This window comes from Drosophila elegans, unplaced genomic scaffold, assembly GCF_018152505.1.
Source record: "Drosophila elegans isolate 14027-0461.03 unplaced genomic scaffold, ASM1815250v1 contig_149, whole genome shotgun sequence".
In the NCBI taxonomy this organism is placed as follows: domain Eukaryota; kingdom Metazoa; phylum Arthropoda; class Insecta; order Diptera; family Drosophilidae; genus Drosophila; species Drosophila elegans.
The window spans coordinates 10,994,896-11,011,948 of NW_024545513.1; the positions used below are offsets into that span (position 1 = coordinate 10,994,896).

General features: G+C 42.4%; 7 protein-coding genes across 8 annotated transcripts; 4 read left to right on the plus strand and 3 right to left on the minus strand.

Annotated features, from left to right (window-relative positions):
• Positions 1-354: 354 nt before the first annotated feature.
• LOC108137074 lies at positions 355-3,091 on the plus strand. The gene is made up of 4 exons (XM_017258579.2): positions 355-605; positions 666-810; positions 1,319-2,316; positions 2,624-3,091. Exons 1-4 carry the CDS (start codon positions 399-401, stop codon positions 2,792-2,794), a joined length of 1,521 nt encoding a protein of 506 aa, XP_017114068.1. The 5' UTR covers positions 355-398; the 3' UTR covers positions 2,795-3,091.
• A 328-nt stretch (positions 3,092-3,419) lies between these two features.
• On the minus strand, positions 3,420-7,485 carry LOC108137171 (serine-rich adhesin for platelets). Of its 2 annotated transcripts, XM_041710704.1 has the most exons (3): positions 7,333-7,485; positions 6,221-7,273; positions 3,420-5,375 (listed from the first exon to the last, which is right to left on the minus strand). In XM_041710704.1, exons 2-3 carry the CDS (start codon positions 7,192-7,194, stop codon positions 5,105-5,107), a joined length of 1,245 nt encoding a protein of 414 aa, XP_041566638.1. In that variant the 5' UTR covers positions 7,195-7,273; positions 7,333-7,485; the 3' UTR covers positions 3,420-5,104. The 2 variants fall into 2 exon arrangements, with proteins under 2 accessions (XP_041566638.1, XP_041566637.1); XM_041710703.1 differs by having other exon boundaries at positions 6,221-7,485.
• Positions 7,486-8,004: 519 nt separating this feature from the next.
• LOC108137184 (rhythmically expressed gene 2 protein) lies at positions 8,005-8,929 on the plus strand. Its single transcript, XM_017258767.2, has one exon. The coding sequence runs from the start codon at positions 8,027-8,029 to the stop codon at positions 8,771-8,773; it is 747 nt and encodes a 248-aa protein (XP_017114256.1). The 5' UTR covers positions 8,005-8,026; the 3' UTR covers positions 8,774-8,929.
• Positions 8,802-11,141, minus strand: LOC108137183. The gene has a single exon (XM_017258766.2). It carries the CDS (start codon positions 11,033-11,035, stop codon positions 9,641-9,643), a length of 1,395 nt encoding a protein of 464 aa, XP_017114255.1. The 5' UTR covers positions 11,036-11,141; the 3' UTR covers positions 8,802-9,640.
• A 115-nt stretch (positions 11,142-11,256) lies between these two features.
• LOC108137204 (torsin-like protein) lies at positions 11,257-12,500 on the plus strand. The gene is made up of 2 exons (XM_017258795.2): positions 11,257-11,509; positions 11,583-12,500. The coding sequence occupies exons 1-2, from the start codon at positions 11,314-11,316 to the stop codon at positions 12,398-12,400; spliced, it is 1,014 nt and encodes a 337-aa protein (XP_017114284.1). The 5' UTR covers positions 11,257-11,313; the 3' UTR covers positions 12,401-12,500.
• Positions 12,433-13,190, minus strand: LOC108137205 (39S ribosomal protein L30, mitochondrial). The gene is made up of 2 exons (XM_017258796.2): positions 12,978-13,190; positions 12,433-12,915 (listed from the first exon to the last, which is right to left on the minus strand). The coding sequence occupies exons 1-2, from the start codon at positions 13,103-13,105 to the stop codon at positions 12,501-12,503; spliced, it is 543 nt and encodes a 180-aa protein (XP_017114285.1). The 5' UTR covers positions 13,106-13,190; the 3' UTR covers positions 12,433-12,500.
• Positions 13,191-13,798: 608 nt separating this feature from the next.
• LOC108137081 (helix-loop-helix protein 1) lies at positions 13,799-16,801 on the plus strand. Its single transcript, XM_017258606.1, has 2 exons — positions 13,799-13,885; positions 15,160-16,801. The coding sequence occupies exon 2, from the start codon at positions 15,230-15,232 to the stop codon at positions 15,731-15,733; it is 504 nt and encodes a 167-aa protein (XP_017114095.1). The 5' UTR covers positions 13,799-13,885; positions 15,160-15,229; the 3' UTR covers positions 15,734-16,801.
• The last annotated feature ends 252 nt before the right edge of the window (positions 16,802-17,053 follow it).

Consider the following 17,053-nt stretch of genomic DNA (forward strand, 5'->3'; position numbering starts at 1 on the left):
AGTAAGTGTTAAAAAACTGGGACCTCAATAAAGGGATTAAGTTTGTGCAACAAGTTAAAGCATTTGTTGCTTGAATGTCGACAGTAACTTATAAAAAAACTTAAATTCTTCTTATCGATGCACTACATATTTATTTTCATTGGACTTTCGATCGGAATTTTTTAATATAATATGGAAAATCAGTACAAAGTCAAAGATAGAAGTATGCTCTAATAAAATCCATAAAACTTTATGCTGGAAAATACAATATTATTATTTTAAAATATTTAATAATTGCAGACTTAACGCAGCTTTCGACGCAACCCTGTGGAAAAGGTATATAATATAATCAGAGTAATCGTTTTGCAGCACTGTTCTCTGCGCAGGTAAAAGATCGCTTGTACACTTTTTCGTTTTCAATGCTGAAACTTAAAGTTCGGGGAAATTTTCTGAGATCCTTTGTTCATCTGGTTACAATAAGTCGCATAATGGGTGATATGTTTGTGAAATCTACCGATTGTGGCCCCAGTTCTCGGTTATTGCAACAATGTCGCCAAGTGGAAAAACCCAATGCTACATTGGATTTGAACGCATTTCAAGCGTTATCTGAGAGGTTTCCCGCCAAAGTATTATTCACTGCGACTTCCTAGATAATCCCAGATAATCCCTATAATCCCCAATTTCAGTTTGGCATCGATACATGTCGGGTTAAGGCGCAACCGGCGGATCGCAGTGAGCAAATCCGGAAGCAGATCGCCTCCGCCTATCCGGTGATTCACGAACGGACACTACTGTTATACGCCAATTTCCTGGAGCACAAGCTTAATTTCGGTGGGTACACACATGCATACTGAAATGCCAAAAAAAAAAAAAAATAGTTTCTTTAAGAATTTCAAAAACCTGTTTTTGAGTTTTAAAAATCTTCAATTTTTCAAGTATGTGGTCAGTTTACTGAAAACGCTGACATGGTTAAACATTTGTATGTCCCGATTCGGAACCTAAATAATTAATTTAAATTGGGAAGGCAATTGCCCTATTTTATGAGACCAGTTTGGGGTCACCTTTCTCTTTAACACTTTTTTTTTTATAACGCTCACGTGGCTAAACAATTTTGTGCCCCGATTTGGAATCTGAACAATCAAATTAGTCATTAACCTTAAAGCAGTTTGGGGTCACCTTTTTCTTGAAACTTATTTTTTTTTTTTTTCTTGAAAAGTACTGACGTGGTTAAACTTTTTTTTTGTACAGATTCGAAATCTCAAGAGCGAGTTTGGGGTCACCTTTTCTTGAAATCCTACTCAGCAACAAAGTAATGAAGTTATATCCCAAAATTTCGCAGGCAGCGATCAGGAGAAGAGCCTTTATACGAACATGACTCTGGTGGACTTTGTGCAGCGCCTTCTGGCAAAGAGATGTGTGTGGTTCTTGGGCGGCGGAGACTACTACCACACCATGGATGGGGAAACCGGAAGCGGGGGCTTCGAGGATGTGGGCACGCCCGCAGAAAAACACCCGCTGAAGCTAACCTCCGTGCTCAGCTACGACGAGATCAAGTTGTCCGCCCTGCTCTACGTTTCCAGCCACTCGGAGTTCATCAACACGGGTCGCAGGGAAAATGCCGGCGAGGTGACCCAGAATAAGGATACCATCGAACGCGAGGGTGTGATAGTTGGGCTAATTGGAGCCCGTTTCCAGCGAGCCGATGTAATGGAATACCAGGACATTATGATTACAAAGACCCAAAACACCCATGCCAGGGGATATGGTTTGCGCAACTCCTCCTCGACTGATACAGCCACGCCAGCCGCAGATCTCCGTAGAGTGTGGAGGGAATTCTACGGAGAACCCAGGGATTTCATCTATGGCGAAACACCCGAAAACGACGATCGCTTTGAGAAGGTTCCGAAAGGTAGGTTCGATCATCAGGTGATGCGCAAGCGATTTGGCATCAGTTTCGGTACCCTCCTCCTGGAGGCACAGTCGCGAGCCGAGAGGATTGGCAAGCCCGCCTATATCCATGTGGTGGGCATCGGGTTGGGTGTTTGGAGGGCCACCGAGCGGCAGAGGCAAACCTTCTTCGAAGCCTTTGAGGAACAATTGCACGCACTGGGCGAACGACTCAGTCACATCGGTGTGGTGGACTTCTCCTGGATGCATTTGACCAGAGTGGGCAGCCTGTACGATGGTGCCCTGTTTCCCGTGGACAAACATCCGCAAGGTGGCATTCGCATCCGCAGTTCGAAACGTAATCCCGCCGATAAACTGCCGGAGGACATGCTGCTAGTGGTCACCTATGCCTGGGATGGAAATGCCCTTCCCGGCAACGAATTTTGGGCGGTAAGTGATAGTTATATTGCATCCGGGTTCAAAGCCGGTAGATAGTAAAAAAAATTTTTTTTTTTCCAAATTAATAAATATTGGTTGGATATTTTTGTAACCAATGGAAATAAATACCTTGTGTACTATGAAGAGCCCCCCTGTATGAAACCCGCTTATTTAAATATTTTAAATTTATTTTGTTTTTAAGCTAACAAAATTAAAATATTACAATTAACGACAGATAAAATGCGGTCCAAAATTATAGAATATATATTTATATATTTTTTACAAAGCTATATGATTGTTAATCGAATTTTGCCTACAGGGAAGCCTGACCGGCAGTGGAGATCCGGCAGCCGCTTGTTCCACTTTGATCTCAGAGCTCCAGAATACCCACGTGAATGTGGACTACATGAGTGGGTCCAATCTGCACATCGCATCCCTGGAGCATGGATTGCTTCATGTGGGTGATTACGCCAAATGTATAACTGTCTAAATCTCCTTTATATATTTTTACACTAACTAATACTCCATTCAGCTATATTATATAAAAATGTATACAAAAAATATAAGATGCTGCATTACAACATAACTTTAAAAGCTCGAAAACTTGCTAAAATATATACATACAACTGTGTTACCTAAGGGAGTATTCTAGTCTAGAAACCTGAATTTTAGGCATTTTTTAATGTATAGGTAAAAAAAAAAGATTTTTTCAAAATTTCTAGACCAGAATATACCCTAAACTATAAAATCAATTACTTCATTTTATATAAACTGTGTTATTATAAATAAATGTTTTACAAATATTATAAATATTAATTTTTAATGGCTGTACAAATATGATGGTAAAAAATATTTGTTATTTTTGAAAAACCTTAAAATCATTAATCGCAGGAACTAAAAAGAGGACTGGCTTTGTAGCCGAACAGAAGTATTTATGGTTTGAACGAAACAGCTCTATTTTTCGATTTGATAAGAATGTGGTCTTTGTTTTCCAGGCTGAAAAGCGTGACTCAATGGTATTTAATCATACCCGACTGGCAGCTGTGAAAATAAGCCACCATATTCCAAATGATTTGGGGCCCGCATTCTACCAAATCCATTGAACGAGAAATTGATTGTGTGTTAACCATTACTGAGTTCGTTTATTGAAATTGAATAGAATTATTAGCTGTCAAATGACAGAAATGTGATATTATTGTATGTACTGTATATAGATAGCAACAAGTAACACAAGATCCCATATATTTCGGCTATCGCCGGCGTTATATGGGCCAAACAATGCAGTTCAACGCAATACCCTCTCACAATCCCAAACTTGTTTTGGTTTTTTTGTTGTTTTTTGTTGTTTTTTTTTTGGCATTTTTGTTAGGTATTAAAAGTTATTCGTATTTAAAACATTTTGTTCTGTATACTTCTGAAACAGCGTATATCGAAAACAGTGATATAACATTCACAACAATTTTTATGCTCAAATATATTATTATTCTTTATCAACAATAGCATTATATGTACCGGTGCACACGCCCCCGATGAAGAGTGCGGCATTACATAGCCCCATCTCCCTCGATTTCCCACTGTTTATCGATTGCACTACGTATGTACACTTGTCTTTATATATATATATATATATAATATATATACGATATAACTAGATATAATATAATTTCGTTACATTATTTTGTAGGTAATTAGTGCGAGAAACAGTACAATAAAATCGAAAAATCAAGCACAAACATGCTTTAAATATGAATTAGTTCAAGGTATATATGCAAGTAGGTAGGTATCGTTAACGCTTTTAGGTTTAGTTTTGTATTTTTAGGTAATATGTAGGTATATAATGATGGCAAACTGCATGAGGATCTGAGTGCTCTCCATTACAAAAAAGAACAAAAACCTGACAACTATACAATCGAACTTTAGTTACTCACATTACTCTCGCATTTCTCAAACTTAAATCTAAATCGTAAACTATATGTGTATACATACATACATATTTAATTTGTGACTTTCACTTTCAGCTAGAAATTCCATAGTTTTTTGTAATATTGAAACTTTCATTGGTTGAAAATTAAATACAAAATTTCACTGTTGTGAAAATAACAACCAAAATGATATCTTACATGAACACAGAGAAATAGTTTAAAACGTGGCTTAATCATATGTATGTTCGCTGTGCAAATAGAAACAAATACATACTTAACATAATAGTCGTAATGAAAATACATTACAAAAAAAAAAACAAACAAAAATATTGCTTTAAAGCTTCTTATCAACATTATTTCTCTTTGTGTTTTAATATCCGAGCCCTAAATATGAAAATGAATGTGATATGGAAATCATATTCCCTTGTACAAATTCGTTATGATTTCGTGTTTTTTTGCGGGGAGGGCTCGTTATTTGGAGGGGAGGGCAGGAATAATACCAATACCAGATATAGCATACAAAAGCAGCTGTGTGGTTATAGCATGTTAATTAAACCCAATTGAGAACAGCTTTTTGAGTCACCCAAGTTCGACTGCACATATATATGCATATATGTATGTATATGCTTCTTTCTTATATAACATATATAACAGAGCGGCGATAACAAGAAATCACTCGTCATGTCCGTTTATTGTACTGCGTGTGTTGCGTTGCGTGTACGTTGCACGTCATTCTTTGGTGGATGGGCGTATGTTTATGGAGGCGCCAGCGCTTGTCCATCCGCCTCCGTAATGTTCTATCCATTTTACGCAAGCCCAAAACCAGGTTGGACTTGGACTTCGACTTGGACTTGGATTTGGACCAAACCACAGAGTCCTTACTCATCGTAATCGCTGATGAGCAGACCGCGCTTGCCGAATCCCAGCGATGAAACGGCGGACAGATTGGGCGTCGTATCGATTCCCTCGAAAAGATCGCTGGTCGCCGAGCTGTTCAGCGAGTTGAGGGTCACATTGAAGGTCGATCTGCCGCTGGCCGTGTGGAATCGCTCCTGGAGCTGCTGCTGCCGTTTCAGGCGGTCCAGTTCCTCCCGCAGCGCCTGGTTGCTCGCCTTCAGGCCATCCGCTTCCCTCAGACAGTCACGCAGCCTTTTTTTTTTTTGGGTGGGAACAGACAGAATTGGAGTAATTTGTTTATTTTCTGGTGGATCACATTGGGCAGTTCTTGTTTGTTTTAGGGCGAAAACCGGCTAATCTCATGTTCGAGGCTTGAATCATTGAGACATTCGAGAGTCCAGCTCATTTTACATAAGATAAATGTAAAAAATAACCGCTTTGTGGGTTTTTTCCCCTGCTATCGTGTTCAGCACTTGAAATTAAAGATGAATAATTGGTGTGTCTCTTCGTATGTTTACCCCCCCAATACATCTGATACATATTGTAAACAAATTCAAGTTTAAAAGCCCCTGAAAAACAAGAAACTCCTGTGTTCTGTACTAACACCTCAAAATTACAAATGCTTAACTAAACGTTTGACGATTCAAGAGTTTTATAAATGTATACCTTATGTACATATCCTTGCAGGTAAAAAAATTTAACGTTCATTAACATATTGTAAATGCTTAAAAACAATTAAGTAATTTCGATTTCCCAATAAATTTGTCGTATGAACTATAGTTGATTTTTATAAAAACAAAAATGTGATTTTAAAATCAGAAAAAACATTGTTACCTTCAGTTATACATATGTTGAAAATCAAAGAAGGTATGTCATTATTGCTATTATTTTGCAATAATATAACATTTTTAAACTCAAAATCTTAACGTACTTGAAAAGCAGATGGACGGACAATCGGATAATTCATCTGGTGAAGTCTATCAGAATATTTAACATTTTATAGGATTTTTCCTAAATTATAAAATCCCAAAAAAAAAATGAAGAATGGCCCATTGTATCCTTTTGTAAAATATATATATACAAAATATACCACTTACGTGTCAATCTCGCCCTGCATGCTCTTGATGTACTCGCACGCCTTGATCAGAATCTGCGACTTGGAGTCGTTGGGCGGCGTGCGTCCACTGGAACTGCTGGGATTGGAGCCAATCTTAGGATTGGAGCTGCTGCTGCTGCTGGACGTGCTGGTGCTGGTCGTGCTCGTACTCCCACTGGTGCTGGGACTCGTGCTGGCCTCACAGAAACTGGAGGAGCTGGTGGAGCTCAGGCTGGGCAGCATCTCCTTGAGCTTGAAGATCCAGCTGTTGATCTTGTCACGACGCCGGCGTTCCACCTCGTTGTGGGTGGCACGTCGCTTGTCATCGCGCTTCTTGTACGCCTCCAGTTTGCTGGTGGGCGTTTGGCTAGTCGTCGTCGTTTCTGGCTGGGATCGCTGCGCCTGGGCGTGGCAGCCATAGAGGACACTGGTGGTGGTGCTGCCCGAAGGAGTTGGGTTCACTGCGGGCTTACAGGCAGCAGCAGCAGCAGGAGTAGCCCTACGCTTTTCTCCACTCAGCGTTTCCAGTTCCAATTTGATGGCCGCCTTCGCGGGCTGCTGCTGGGCCACCAAACTGGCGGTATCCTTGACCAGATATATCTCACAGCCAGTGGGCAGCTGCAAATTGGTGGGCAGCAGCGAGTGGACATCCAAATCGGAGCCGGGTTCCTGCTTAATGGCATAGTACTCCTGCGAGTCGTCCGAGTTCTCATCGCCGCAAATGGTGAGGAATATCTGGGCACCCTGGCTGCTCATCAGCGCATTTCCCGTTGCGCTGGTGAGGATTAGGCTTTGATGGCCGACCAGGGCCTCCGATAGGTCAGCCGAATGACTGGGAATATTCGCTATAAGGTGGCCGCCTGGAGGATGGGTAGCCAGATTATTGGAGGTGGATGTGGATGTGGAGGTGGAGCATGATGACGTTGAGGTGGAACCGAGTTCCATTTCCAGACGTGGCCGCTTTCGCACATTCATCGTGGCATTGGATGTCCCAATCGCAATCCCAATCACGTAACCCTGGATCTTCCCGGGATCCCCTCTATAAGCTCAGATCCTGGTTGAATGGTATATATGTATATCTATAGCCGATGGCCGATCTGCTCTATTACTAACTGCCGACTGCCACGAGGATTAGGACTTGGTTTCGCACTTGGTTTGGAGTCGAGCGCTTCGCCGGATTCTTGTATTGTGCTCGCACGGCCATTTAACAACACAATTTGTTGTGTTTTTTTTTTGTTAACAAAATTATTTTCGTTTAGTGTGCCCGCCGGCGGGCAGCGAATAAATGCCGACAAATACACATAAGCAGGTGTTGGGCAACGCGAAAATACCAAATGTAGTATTTTTATGAGAAAAAGCTTACAGTACTAGTTGCTTTAAATATTAAATTCAAAATTGTAGATTCAATGTCAAGGATATAAATTAAAAACAGTCAATTAAAAGCTTTCTAAACAGTTTGCAAGTTATAAATATATTATTAAGCATCGGCTTGGAAGCTTTTAAAAAGAGTTAAAATTAGCTTCTCTAAATTTTGGTAGAGTATCTTAATAAAAATAATAATTTGGCAGCAAATTATAAGATAAGATTACTAGATAAATAAAACTGAATAAACTAAATGTTAACCAAACATAAATAAACAATATGAAAGAAAGATCAAATCAATTTTTAATATTTTTTAAGATTAATATATAGGAAAAAAATATTTGGAATCATTTTTTTATAAGTCATATTATTCAAAATAAAAGTTGCGTAAACGTAGTACCCAATGGCAAAAAGCGTGACAGCTGGCCACACTGGCCGTGCCAAAATGTCGTTGACTTCGCAATTCGTTGCAAATTTGAAACGCTTTCGCCTGGTGACCTTCGACGTAACGGACACGCTGCTCCGCCTGGAGGATCCGCTCCTTCGCTACCATCGAACGGCGGAGGAGTTCGGGGTCACCGGAGTGGATCGCCGTCGGTTGGAGCAATGTTTCCGCCAGCAATTCAAGTCGATGAGCCGGGAGCATCCAAACTTTGGCCGTTTTTCGCCGGGATTGGAGTGGCAGCAGTGGTGGCTCCGACTGGTGACCCAAACCTTTGGCTGCGTGGACCAGGGGCTGCCAGCTGAGAAGCTCGATAGGATTGGCCGCCAACTAATTGCCCATTACCGGACCAAAGCCGGATGGAATCATGTCGATGGCGCCCAGGAACTGGTGCAGTGCGTCCGCGATGCCGGCAAATGTGTGGGCATCATCTCCAACTTTGACCCCTCACTTCCGAAAGTTCTCGATTCGATGGACTTCGCCGGCAAGTTCGATTTCATCCTGACTTCGTACGAGGCGGGTGTCATGAAGCCACATCCGGGGATCTTTGAAATCCCCTTGGAAAGATTGCAGATCACAGCGGATCAGGCTCTTCACATCGGCAACAAACCGGACTTGGACTACGAGGGTGCACGGAATTGCGGCTGGAGCGGATTGCTGGTGAATGGCGGTACTGATGGCCACCACCACTCCTTTGCCACTTTATCCCATCTTTTGGAGGCCTTGAACACCCAGCAGATCCAATGGTGATCCACCAAAGAAACTTGAACTCAGGAACTCTGTTTTCATCGATTAGCTCATGGCTGTTGTTATTTTTGTAAATTTCTTAAGGATTAACAAACAGAACGGGGTGTTGTATAGTAAATGGGTTTAAACTAGTGTTAAATATAAATACGCAATAGCCTAGTCGCGATTATCCAAACTTTGTTGGGACATTCGAGGGGAGGTCCTGGTCCTTCATGTTGTTGATTATTATTAAAAATAAATGGTATCGGCACTTTCCTAAAAGACTAAAATGACAACTTAATTCCTATCGAACGTGTCACATATTAATAATATTTAGAGATGTCTTTAGAATTCTTGGCCTTAATTAAAGCTAAGCTTTAATGTCAAAGAAGTAGACTAAAAGAATTGATTAAATAAATACTTGATTTTAACGAAAAAAGTGGGTTTTATAAATCTGTTCTTTAAAACATAACCAAAAATTAACACAAATGTTTTAAATCAACCAAAGAAAGTGAAATCCATAATTGCATGCGTTTACAGAATGTTTAACGAGTTTACAATTGATAAAATGCTTCAATATTTAAAACAAACAGATAATCTACTTCTCTAAGAACCTAAGACTTGGGGAATACATTAAATACGCTATTTATTTATCTAGCTATTCAAGCTGGTTATAGTGCTACCCAAAACCTCCGCTCGAACATTGCCTGCTTATATGCCTAGTCCGATTAAACTATTCCTGCAGACTTAACCAGTATCTCGGTTAACTTATGTACACACACACACACGACCTAATACTATATGAACAGATTAAAAGTAAAAGCTAGTTTGTGACCCGAAGTTTTTGGGGAATGTGTGCCAGTTGTGTGGTGACCATTTACTGACCATTTACTATGTGGCCTTGGTTGCTTTGGCGGGCATTTGTGCCTTGGCTGCCTTCAGTTGCTCCAGATTGAACTGCTTACGTATCTCGGTGGACACCTGTCGAATGACCGCATCCGTGTTGGCCTTGAGATCACGCTCCAGGACGTCTATATCCACATCCTTGCTCTCCAGTCGCATCTGCATGTCCGAATAGAAGTCACAAAAGAGCACTGGTTCATCGGAGCCATTCGGTGTCCTGGTGCTGCAATACTGTCCCCTGCGATGGAGATCATCATTGTTGGTTTGGGCATCCAGGCCGAGAAGCAATCGTCTCGCTCCCAGCGGCAATTGCTGCTGGATCAAGCGTTCGTGGTTCTGGGAGATGTGATGTTTCAGCTTCTTGAACTCCTTCACCTCGTTCTTCATGTACTTCACATAGCTATACATCTTGGAGGTTTTCTTGGTGAGATTCTCCAGGCAGCTGATGAAATTTCGCACCTGCTGAGTGCGTGGCAATGTGCTGGGGTCCAGACGCTCGGCCTCATCGAAATGCTGCAGCGAGCGATTGAAATCGTGCTTCATGGCCAGAGCGGAGGCCAAGACCACATGGTTTTCGGCCACATGTGGGGCGTGCTCCACGGCAGCGGTTAGTATCAAGTCGGCATCGGCTAGCCGGCCCATTCGGAACAGAATAGTGCCCAAACTGAGCAGGGGAATGTCCTTGAAGATCGGTGGAGCCAGAAGGGCAGCTAATCGGGCACAGGGCAGTGCTTCCCGCGCGTTTCCCCGCATTCGCCAGTAGTAGGAGCTCAGGGTGTGGAATTTCCACGAGGCCGGATGATGCTGCAGTCCGTCGACGGCAAATCGACGTGTCAGCTCCACCGTGGCCATGCCCACATTGGTGTCGTGCTCGCGTTCCAAGAACGCTGCAGCCAGGACCTCGGGTCGAAAACTATCCAGATGATCGTAGGTGGCAGGTCCCACACTCAGGCGATGATAATCGCTGCAAATCGGCTCCATTCCCATCGCGGAGGCACTTTTCTGGGCATGCAGCTGTCGCTGGTCCGGCAGATTGATCCTTTTCAGCTGTTCGGGCGTGATCTTCAGGTAGGACATCCGCTTCTCCAGCATGTAGTAGTCCATGGCGCATTTGGCCTGCTCCGCCAGGTCCTCCCCGAATCTCATCGAGAACCGCAGGTGCTCCACTATCTGCTCCCGCTTGCGCAGCAAGTCCAGATAGGACCGCTCCACGTACTCACTGTACCTGATCTGCTGGAGAAATGCCGCCAGATTCTGGGGCTCACGCATGTGAAAGGGCGAGTCCAGTTTGGGCACAATCTGCTCCTCGCGGAGGACCCAGTGGTTGCAGGCCAGCAGCAGGTGGAAGATGCCGAGCAGCACGGCCAGCGGACACAGGCGCATCTTGCAGGTGGATTCCAATTTCGATTCCAAGCCCGGGGAATCCAAATCAAACAAAAAAAAAACTCGGTAAATCTAAACAAATTCGCCGGGGTGTGACCAGAGCGGAGAATCGGAAAAATACTGAGTCAAGGTCTCACTGCGAAACAGACAGTATTTTTCAAAGAGTATATATATATATTAGCGGTTGTTCTTGAAACTGTTTATTGTTGTTTTTTTGCGCCGGCTGTTATTTATTTATCGTTATCGGACTGAATGAGCGCAAACAAAGTGAATCCAAGATGAGCTTTCTAACCTTGTTAACGTTGTGCCTTGGGCTCCTGGTGATCCAGCCGCGGCCCCTCGAATCCCTGGAACCCATCACAATGAGCGCCATAGGATTCGGGGCCCTGGGAATAGGTGCTTACTTCAAGGAGTATACGTACTGCCGATTTACCGAGTGCTGCGACGATCGCAGCATTCCGGGCGACATAAATGGTAATTATATAGGGCTACTAAATATATGCATGTATGTATGTGCCTACGTTTTAAAGTGGTGATTCCCCGGCAGAGTTGAATGCATCGCTGAAGAGGACATTGTTTGGCCAGCACATTGTGGCCCAGCATGTTGTGCCGGCCCTGATGGCCCATTTCAGCAAGAGCAGCAAATCGAGGAAGCCGCTGGTCTTCAGCTTTCACGGCCAGCCGGGAACGGGCAAGAATTTTGTGGCGGAGCAGATTGCCCAGGCTCTGTACTTGGAGGGCTCCAAGTCTGGCTATGTGGCCAAGTATCTGGGCCAGGCCGATTTCCCCCAGGCGGAGAATGTGGGCCTCTACAAGGCGCGGATCAATCGCGAGGTGCGTGCCCACCTGCGCAGCTGCCCACGATCCCTGTTCATCTTCGACGAGGTGGACAAGATGCCCAGTGGCGTGTTCGACACGCTCGCCTCGCTGGTGGACTACAATGCCTTCGCCGATGGCACGGACAATACGAAGGCCATCTTCATATTCCTCTCCAACACGGCAGGCAGTCATATAGCCGATCAACTGGGCAACTTGATGAAGCATGGTACACTGCGGGAGGACACCCGTCTGAGCGACTTTGAGGCGCTGCTGAAGAAGGCCGCCTACAATCTGGATGGCGGACTGAAGAGGACCACCCTGATCGATGCGCATGTCATCGACCACTACATTCCGTTCCTGCCCATGGAGAAGGTCCATGTGGTGCAGTGCCTGGAGGCCGAGTTCCGCCGTTGGCATCGCCAGCCCGATAAACAGATAATCGGTGATATCTTGAGTTCATCCATTAGCTATGATCGCACGCATGGCCTGTTCGCCATTTCCGGCTGCAAAACGCTCGAGAAGAAGGTGGCCATGGCCATCAACTAGAAGGGTAGTCAATTAGTGATGCATGCTAGAGCCTCTTTCACATTTCGTATTGTATTTTTTGAGAATATTTTAAAGAATAAAGTTTAAGAGGGCATTGTAACTACCAGGGATTTAGCCACTTGAGGCGGGCATCTTTGCGCAGCAGGTCGGTGTCCAGTCTCTTGGGCTGCTCATCGTAATCCTGGCGAGCTTCCAGCCGGATCTCAATGGGTCCCAGGTCCTTTGTAACCAGGCACTCGCCGTTCTCCTTCAGTATCGTGTGCCGGACATCCTGGGCAGTGGGCTCTCCATAGGGAAACGTCACCGGGGTGACCTTCACCAGGTGCTTGATCTTCCACAGGCGCGCATTATTCTCCGGGATGTTCTTGACCACCGTGAAGTCGCTCTGCTTGCCATCCAGCCCAAGATCCTTGAGGATTCGCTTCTCCCAATAGGGATTACCCTTGACCGGCTTGATGCGCTGCACCCGAAACAGTTTCGACGGCTCCACGGCGGGATCCTGGTGATCCGGGGTCCTGAGCAAAGGCAAAGTAATCCATTAAAACACTTTATTAGGTTTCTTTTTCAAATCTATTACCTGGGATAGTAGGTAATACCCTCGAATTTCTGGCCATTTTTGTAGAGAAACTTCTTGTTGTGCTTTCCGTAGCTCCGCACCGACCACGTGCTGCTCCTCAGTGGGGTGATCAGTTTTCCAATGTTCATTTTGATTAATTAATTTTGTTATTTACCGGAAAATGCAAGGAAAACAGCAAGGTGAGGTAGTTATGAAATACAATAACAAGAAGTGTATCGATTGTTATCGATAGGCAACAGTCCTGTTATGCGCAAAAATGTTAACCGTTTGGGGTGCTGTTAAATTATTTCGCTAAATTGAAGAGAAATCCCAAGATATTTATATAATTTTTTTTTAGTTGTGAAATTTTCAGGGATGGTTATTTGTACTACTCATTTTTTTCTTTATCAGCAAATGGTTTTTTCAGTTAAGCCAATAAATACTTATGAAATAATAAAAAAAATTTAAAAGGCAGAAAATGTTTATGATTTGTTCTTATATTATTTCCACAAACACACGTTTGTTAAATTGTTAAAAAAAAAAAACAGAAAGTTTAACCGCCCTCCGGTAACCGGTTGCTGTAAACGTCACTTAAACAGTGCTGTTAGGCACAAAAGTTGGGCGCGCATTTGAACTTAAAATCTCGAACAGCATCCAAGGGGGTGGTTTCTCTGGCGAAAAAGGGGCGGTCTTTTGGCAAAATCATCGCCATCTTGTTAGCTACAATTGGCTCTTGTCAGTGAGGGTGGATTATTTGGCATTGGTGGATTTGCCAGAAAATGGGGTTGTTTGGCTTTTTGCTATAAAGGAAGCTGTAGTCTACTGACCGGAAGTCAGTTCGTTTTTACGTGTCCCTAAGGCGAGCAGCAAAAGACCAGTGGATAACAAAGATATCTTCAATCTAGGAATATTCTGCACCTGTGACTGCTGTAAGTTAAAGTTTTTAAAGTGGATGTACATAGGTGAAAAACTAACAAAAATCCCATTAAAAAATGTACAAATATATAAACAAATATGAAGTACATAATAATTTAATTTTAAAGTCGTTCTAAATAAATAAATTGGGATGACAATTAAATTTATACTGCATTAAATAGTACAACATTAATAACTGCCAAACAACGTTTTAAAGTGCTGGAAAGTTAACAAATGTATGCAAAAAACTATAGCAAATGGCTTATAAAATCTAGTTAAATAATAATATAAATATTAAATACCTAAAAAGTGACATATAAAATCGTTGCCAATTGATAGTTTTATGATTTCCCGTCACAAATATATATAATAGTTGCTTTGGTATAAGGTTTGGTACAATTCATTTTTTTAAACTGAAAATGTATGTTATATATATAAATTCAAATATAATTTATAAAAATCCGGAAATCTCAAAAGTAATACCAAAAGTGTTTGGGTGACGTATTTAACGTTCGTCACCATGTGCACTATTTTACTTAGATACTGTGGTTTTAGAGCCTCTGGGGATTTACGAATCCCTGAAACTTCTTAAAATTAGATCAGATTCCTTCTCTTTTTTGCTGAGAAAACCCAAGAGAGCAATGGGCACGTATTTGACCTAATGCAATTTGTGCGACTTTTCAGAGAAACCCATTAAATCAATAATGTACATATATATAAAATCATACGTAAACCGAATTTCCAAATTTACCAATTGAGGGGTTACGATTTTTGAGGTTTACCAACTCCCGCGGGCGAATAATCGTGCCGATTGTTCGGCTATTTGTGTAGGTGTGAAAATATGCTGCGAATAAACAATAAACACAATAAGTACAATAAAAATAAATGAAAATAATAGCAAACGCAAACAGAATGCGGCGAAAGGGGTGTGTTTTCACCCTTCATCATAAATGTCCACAAATGAACCATAAATAATGCAAGTGGTAACCTCTTTGATTTGAGGGCTTGCAGATATTGGGGTGAATGATTCCGCAATATCTAACATTGTATGAATTAAAAATTAATTCGATACTATTTCCCTTTTGCTTTGAACAAAAAATTAAAGCCAAATATGTTTTGTTAAGTAGATTTTTTATCCTCAGTACATCATAACTTGATTTTAAGGTAATGCCACTTTGAAATCGGCTTTATATTGGTTAAGTGATGGTCTTTATAATATCATTTATATAATTTAATTGTATATATATATGTATATAATACCTTAATCCCCGATTTAATCCCTTTTCAGCTTTTGGGAGCAGGCAGAGCAGCTTGAAACCGAGTTCCCCCTCAAGGTTGAAAAAACAAGGAGCTCCAAAATGGTCTACGACATGACCCACATGGCGGCGGGTCCGCCCCAGAGTATTTCGCTGAGTCGCTACTATTTGCCCGATGAGGATGAGATGGTGGGTGCGAATAATCCGCACCTGGTGAACGAGGATTATGCGGCCAGTACGACGTTGGACATCGACAAGCGTTTCCAGGCGCGAATGGCCTGTGAAACGGCCGCCCAGCCGGCCCCGCCTCCGCCGCCCACGCCGGCCCCTCGTCGCCGGACCACGCCCATTGCCCACCTGGATCCCTCGGAACTGGTAGGTCTGTCGCGGGAGGAGCGTCGTCGAAGGAGGAGGGCCACTCTGAAGTACCGGACGGCACATGCCACCAGGGAACGCATTCGGGTCGAGGCCTTCAATGTCTCCTTTGCCGAGCTGCGCAAGCTGTTGCCCACTTTGCCGCCGGACAAGAAGCTCTCCAAGATCGAGATCCTCAAGCTGGCCATCTGCTACATTGCCTACCTCAACCATGTGCTGGAGACCCCCTGAGACAGCGCCGGCGCCTCCAGCTTCGCCACCAGTTGCCTCTTCAACGAGGAAAATTTCTTCGCTCCCCCGTAGGAGGTGGGGGGGCGGCAAGGGGCGTGGCCTATGCGGTTATCCTGTATCAGATAAACGGATAACTTGGCCTGTCGCTAGCCCAATAAGCAGGGTGTCGCAACCGAACATAATATAATAATATTAACTGGCTTGCTAACCTACGGTTAAAATATTTAGCCACAAGTTAGTAAACAAGAAAGTCAGGGAAAGTGTCTACGACAAGCTAAACAAACCGAAACAATGAATGGAGTTTGCTTGTTAACCTACGGTTACAATATATAACCAATAGTTGTCTAACCAGAAACCTCAAAGAAAAACTAAAAGTTCCCTTACAACTGATAAAAGGACACCAAGTAAGAACTGTATTTGAACCTTACACTATTTAAGCGGAACTGAACCTAAGTTTAATTTATTTAACTACTGGATGGTTAGCACCAGGAACGCCTGGTTTCTCTAGACTAGTTGAAAAACAAACTGCACATAAATCAAGTCTTTTGTTTACTATTTTTTGAATAAAAATGAATGTCCCTATGACCTGCTAAATTATGATTACAACGTTTAACCAAAGGTTAAAATACTTAATGCGTTAAAATTAAAGAAAGTTTTCCCATTTTTGTTTTTGAATATAAATTCTTAAACGTAAGATGGTAAAATGATAATAATAAGTTAATTTTATTCACCCGATTTGTAATTTTGAAATTCTATTAAACTAGGTTAAAGTGTAAAATTTCCAATGTTAATATAAACTTATCGAATGCTTACTGCGCCTTACACTATAATACGAAATGCAATATCTTATAACTCTACAGATTTGATGTATAATATAAATATATAGTTTACAGAAAAAATCCTAAGCTATATGTTAAGCCCAAGTAATCTTAAACCATTGACATACATAAACTAGTACTAATTACATTTTTTTGTCTAGAAATTAAGTCGTGATATTTGTTTATACTCTAACTAAACTGTGCATGGGTGTGTATGTAAGCCAGACAACTAACAAATATAATATATTAATATGCATACATATAAACAGAACATAAACGTGCTTTATGAGTTATTTTTGTGGACTTTTACGATATTCCTCAATCTCTTGGAGTGAAAATTCCCCCTGAATTTCGGACCTCAGCTGGTGTGGCTGGATTTTCCATTTGTTTGGACGTTTTGCTTGGCAAAACCAGATGCTAACCGCCCCCCAAACCCCCCAAAAACGGGCGTGTCCTGTGTGAAAAGCCCCGCCCTCTTGGGAAAAAACAGGGCCACCTGTGT

What these genes read in the sequence shown, in the direction of transcription:
- LOC108137074 (XM_017258579.2), top strand. Translation starts at nt 399, where the DNA reads ATGCTGAAACTTAAAGTTCGGGGAAATTTTCTGAGATCCTTTGTTCAT. An exon ending in CTGAGAGGTTTCCCGCCAAA is followed by an intron (nt 606 to 665) that starts GTATTATTCACT and finishes CCCCAATTTCAG; the next exon opens with TTTGGCATCGATACATGTCG. An exon ending in CCGGCAACGAATTTTGGGCG is followed by an intron (nt 2,317 to 2,623) that starts GTAAGTGATAGT and finishes TTTTGCCTACAG; the next exon opens with GGAAGCCTGACCGGCAGTGG.
- LOC108137171 (XM_041710704.1), bottom strand. Translation starts at nt 7,194, where the DNA reads ATGAATGTGCGAAAGCGGCCACGTCTGGAAATGGAACTCGGTTCCACC. An exon ending in ATGCAGGGCGAGATTGACAC is followed by an intron (nt 5,376 to 6,220) that starts GTAAGTGGTATA and finishes AAAAAAAAAAAG; the next exon opens with GCTGCGTGACTGTCTGAGGG.
- LOC108137184 (XM_017258767.2), top strand. Translation starts at nt 8,027, where the DNA reads ATGTCGTTGACTTCGCAATTCGTTGCAAATTTGAAACGCTTTCGCCTG.
- LOC108137183 (XM_017258766.2), bottom strand. Translation starts at nt 11,035, where the DNA reads ATGCGCCTGTGTCCGCTGGCCGTGCTGCTCGGCATCTTCCACCTGCTG.
- LOC108137204 (XM_017258795.2), top strand. Translation starts at nt 11,314, where the DNA reads ATGAGCTTTCTAACCTTGTTAACGTTGTGCCTTGGGCTCCTGGTGATC. An exon ending in CATTCCGGGCGACATAAATG is followed by an intron (nt 11,510 to 11,582) that starts GTAATTATATAG and finishes ATTCCCCGGCAG; the next exon opens with AGTTGAATGCATCGCTGAAG.
- LOC108137205 (XM_017258796.2), bottom strand. Translation starts at nt 13,105, where the DNA reads ATGAACATTGGAAAACTGATCACCCCACTGAGGAGCAGCACGTGGTCG. An exon ending in GGTATTACCTACTATCCCAG is followed by an intron (nt 12,916 to 12,977) that starts GTAATAGATTTG and finishes GCCTTTGCTCAG; the next exon opens with GACCCCGGATCACCAGGATC.
- LOC108137081 (XM_017258606.1), top strand. Translation starts at nt 15,230, where the DNA reads ATGGTCTACGACATGACCCACATGGCGGCGGGTCCGCCCCAGAGTATT.